The sequence below is a fragment of the Odocoileus virginianus genome, chromosome 3 (genome assembly GCF_023699985.2).
Source record: "Odocoileus virginianus isolate 20LAN1187 ecotype Illinois chromosome 3, Ovbor_1.2, whole genome shotgun sequence".
Classification (NCBI taxonomy): Eukaryota; Metazoa; Chordata; class Mammalia; order Artiodactyla; family Cervidae; genus Odocoileus; species Odocoileus virginianus.
The window spans coordinates 39,298,325-39,302,517 of record NC_069676.1 but is presented as its reverse complement, the minus strand read 5'-3'; the positions used below and the strand labels follow the sequence as shown (position 1 = coordinate 39,302,517).

Sequence of the window (4,193 nt, the reverse complement as noted above, 5' to 3'; positions counted from 1 at the left end):
TATATTATCCTTGTGGAGACTCTAGTATCTTTCATTAAACTATGAGAACCCAGAATTTAGCATATATATAATGTGTGACCATCAGAAGAAAACCAAGAAATGTAGTCCATTAAATACGTCTGTTTTGTTCTCCATAAAATGAGTCTAGTAATTCTTTTAATTTATATTTCATTTGAACGTACTTGTTTGACTAATTGCACTCATGGAGTGTCTCTATCTCAGAATCCATTGGAGGTTATTCTTTGAGTAGGCAATAACCCTGACTTAGAAATACCAATAGCTCACTGCTGTGAGCAGCAAGTGTGGCAGCAGCCCATTACCTGCTCTTTGCGTTCCTTTTCACATTTGCTTTCTCATGAAGTATTGTTCTTCGAACTTGGACAAATTCTTGTATTAGTTTTCTGTTCTATAGAAACAAAAGGCTGAGCTACAATCTCCTGGGAAATCTGTCAATATGAGAAGCACATTCTCATGACTAGTTCTTAGTATGGGTTGGCTCAAAAATCTGTCATTCTTTGTTTTACTTTTGAGAATCTTCTCATGAATGGATTGGCCACAGACCATTTTGCAGGAATTCACAAATCCACCAAAAATTGGACTGGATCATTAAAAAGCCCAGAGTGACTTGATATTGTAAAATTTCAATATTTACTACTAAACAAGCACCCTTATGCCCATTTTTGGAGTATGAACATCAAAATTTACTGTATAAAGAGTATGAACAAGATATTGAAACTGATGCATCGTCCAACAGTGTCACAGAATCTTAGAATAGAATCAGAAAACTTTTAGATCTGGAAATTACCATCAAGGCTGAATGAATTCCTTAATTGGCACAAATAAGAGAATTTCCTTATATAGCTTTTCATACAGCTAGCAAATATCCACGCTAGGGTCATGCCCAGGTATCCATATTCTCAGATTTGTTCTGCCAAGTTATGAGCCAAATTATAGGAAATACTTTAAGGGATAAATATTTACCTCTTAGATACTGTAAGTATAGAGATGTGGCTTGTCATCTATTTTGTGGTTCCAGAGTTTCTGTAGATGTGGCAGACTATTTACAGAATGAAGATAGATGTTCTAACTCAAAATGAATCTTCTGTTCATTGCTTTTCTCAGAGCGCCCAGCACCTCCTTGTTCCTCAGACTGTAAATGAGAGGGTTGAGCATGGGGGTGAAGATGGTATTAATCATGGATAGTATTTCATCCTGCTCTGAAGTGTGAAAGGAGTGGGGAGTCATGTAGATGATCATGGCCGGCCCATAGTAGAGGCTCACTACAGCCAAATGAGAGGAGCATACAGTCAGGGCTTTCCTCCTGCCTTCTGGTGAGTTCATGTGGAGGACTGTGAGGAAGATGAGCATGTAGGAAGCCATGATGAGCCCTAATGGAAGAAGAACAAATACAATGCAGATGACAGACACCACCATCTCATAAAGGGAAGTGTCTTCGCAAGAGAGCTTTAGGACAGCAGGCATCTCACAGAAGAAGTGGTGGATCTCCCTGGAGCCACAGAAGGGGAAATGCATGGTGTAGATGGTATTGAAGAGAGAATTTAGGGCACCTCCACCCCAGGATACTAGAGCCATCTGCAGGCAGACTCTTGGGTTCATGATGACTGTGTATCTCAGGGGGTTGCAAATGGCCACATAGCGGTCATAAGACATAAGGGTTAAAAGGAGACACTCACCACCCCCGAGGGCAAAGAAAAAGAAAATCTGGGTGCCACAGGCAACTTTTGAGATGTTTTTCTTCCCAGAGAAAAAGTTGATGGCCATTTTTGGAACTGTGGTAGAAATTAAGGCCAAGTCAATGAGAGAGAGATGGCTGAGCAGGATATACATGGGGGTGTGGAGGTGGGGGTCCACCAAAATCAAGAGGATTAGGATGGCATTGCCAGTGAAGGCGATGATGTAGACCAGAAGAATGGAGCTGATGAGGACGCTGATATACTGCAGCTCTGGGAAAAGTCCCAGGAGAAAGAAATCAGTCAAGGTTTCATTCTTTCCATCCATGTTCCAATATCCAGACTAGAACTAGAGGGTATACAGGAAACAAAATTTTAAAAGTGCAATTCTGTTGAAGCCCTGCCTGCCTTTTATTTTTCTTATGACTTTATTGAAAACACTCTCTTTGAAGATCCTCCAGTGCAAAGGAAGAAAAAAGATAAAAAATATTTAACAGCTGGGTTAAAGAAAAGAAGCTCTCTTTTCAGGAAAATACCCCTGGTTATGAGCGGCTGAAGGATGGAGTATCTAAAAACTTTGGCTGCACCACTAACATGAATTTGTGGTTGATATCAACATGAACAGATCAGAGGAGGTGGGTCAAAAAGAACTGACTGGATTCTTTAGAGGATACTGACTGGTGAGAAATTCCCAGGGTTAGGACAGCCAAATATTTTTAAAATAATAAGAAAGCATATGATTCATGTTAATATTGTTATGTGGGTGTGCTTCTGGTATTTAAGCATCTTGTCCTTAAACTTAGGGCAGTCTGCTATGCAAGTAGCTTTTTGTTGGAGGCATCTGTGAAGTGAAAGAGCAGGGCAGGAGTAGTATCTAGCAAGAGTTGTTGTGAAACAAGAAGGAAATGCATGCATGGATTGGCAACATAAATCATGTAATGAATGAAAGACAGAAGCCACAATTCAGAACTGGAGATACTCAGCTGCTTCCTAAGCCTTCAATCACAGGAGTCTATAGATGTTTGAGGAGATGCTAGGGTTTGCCACGGCTTCCTTTTGCATATACATTTGAGTCAGTTTTATTTAAATTTGAAAGGTCACAGTAACCTCAGCATTCTCACATGCTTTACACATATGAGAATGGCATTTGTCAATTTACTTATAACGAGATTGAAAATGTTTCTCTGTGGAAAAATAGGAAGTGTTTTTAAGCCCATCTGCACTCACATAGTTTCAGAAATATCCTCTTCAAAGTAAGGGTAAATAGCCTCCACAGGTAATTGCTTCAAGCACAGTGAAAGTGTAAATTGCTCAGTCATGTTCCTTTCTTTGTGACCCCGTGAACTGTAGCCAGCCAGGCTCCTCTGTCCATGGAATTCTTCAGGCAAAAATACTGGAGTGGGTTGCCATTCTCTTCTCCAGGGGATCTTCCTGACGCAGCGATCAAACCCAGGTTTCCTGCATTGCAGGCAGATTCTTTACCATCTGAGCCACCTTGTTAGATATTTTAATCATATTTAATAAAGGAAAACTGAACAAATTTTCTAATTAAAGGCACTGTTTTGAATTGAGGACACAGGTGGATGAAAAGCATATCATGCTGATACATCAGTATAGAATTCCTCATTTGACCAGTGCATCTTAAGATGTAATTTGACCACCTTTAAAGGGCCCTACACTTTCTAATTTGGTTCAGCCTCCACCGCTTCTTTTTATCTTAGTTCTAGACACATCATTCTTTTTAAAAATATGTTTGATAAAGATACATAAGTTTGCAACTCACAGGTAAAAAAAAATTCAGTTCATAAAATTGGGTACATTTTGACCACATGGAAGGCCTCTTGTATATATTTAGAACCATTCAGATGAGTGAATTTATGCTCTCATGACTCTGATTGTAAATTTGGAGCTTTCCATAGATAACATGAGATGAAATAGAAAACCTAACTTTTGGACTTCTTCACAAACCTGGGATGATGAAATAGAGGTGTCAAGGGCTGGTCTCTTGTATATTTTCCCATCTCTGTCCTTCCCTTCCCTGACCTCATAGGCTATTCTTGGGTGCCAACAGTTAGTTCTTTGTACAATGATTCTCTTCAGAGACATTCATTCTTGCTATGTCTCTCTAGCCTTCAGGGTTTGGATGAGACACTTCTGTCTCTCGAGTGGGAGTTGATGAGGTAATTCCCTCTAAGATCAATTCCACTTTCAAAGTACATTATATGCTGATGTGGGAAAAAGCTTTTGAGTCCTCTACAGCGGATGTTTTTAAAATAAAAACTTGCCTTTGAATCTTAAACACCAACTGGTATTGCAGTTCTCAGGTAGAGTTGCTGCTGCTGCTAAGTTGCTTCAGTTGTGTCTGACTCTGTGCGACCCTATAGACGGCAGCCCACCAGGCTCCTCTGTCCACGGGATTCTCTAGGCAAGAACACTGGAGTGAGTTGCCATTTCCTTCTCCATCTTAGGTAGAGAGGCAGTCTTAAATGACTGATGCAGTCT

General features: G+C 40.0%; 1 protein-coding gene across 1 annotated transcript; it reads right to left on the bottom strand.

Annotated features, from left to right (window-relative positions):
* Positions 1 to 1,083: 1,083 nt before the first annotated feature.
* On the bottom strand, positions 1,084 to 2,019 carry LOC110136317 (olfactory receptor 2M2-like). Its single transcript, XM_020891925.2, has one exon. It carries the CDS (start codon positions 2,017 to 2,019, stop codon positions 1,084 to 1,086), a length of 936 nt encoding a protein of 311 aa, XP_020747584.1.
* Positions 2,020 to 4,193: the final 2,174 nt, after the last annotated feature.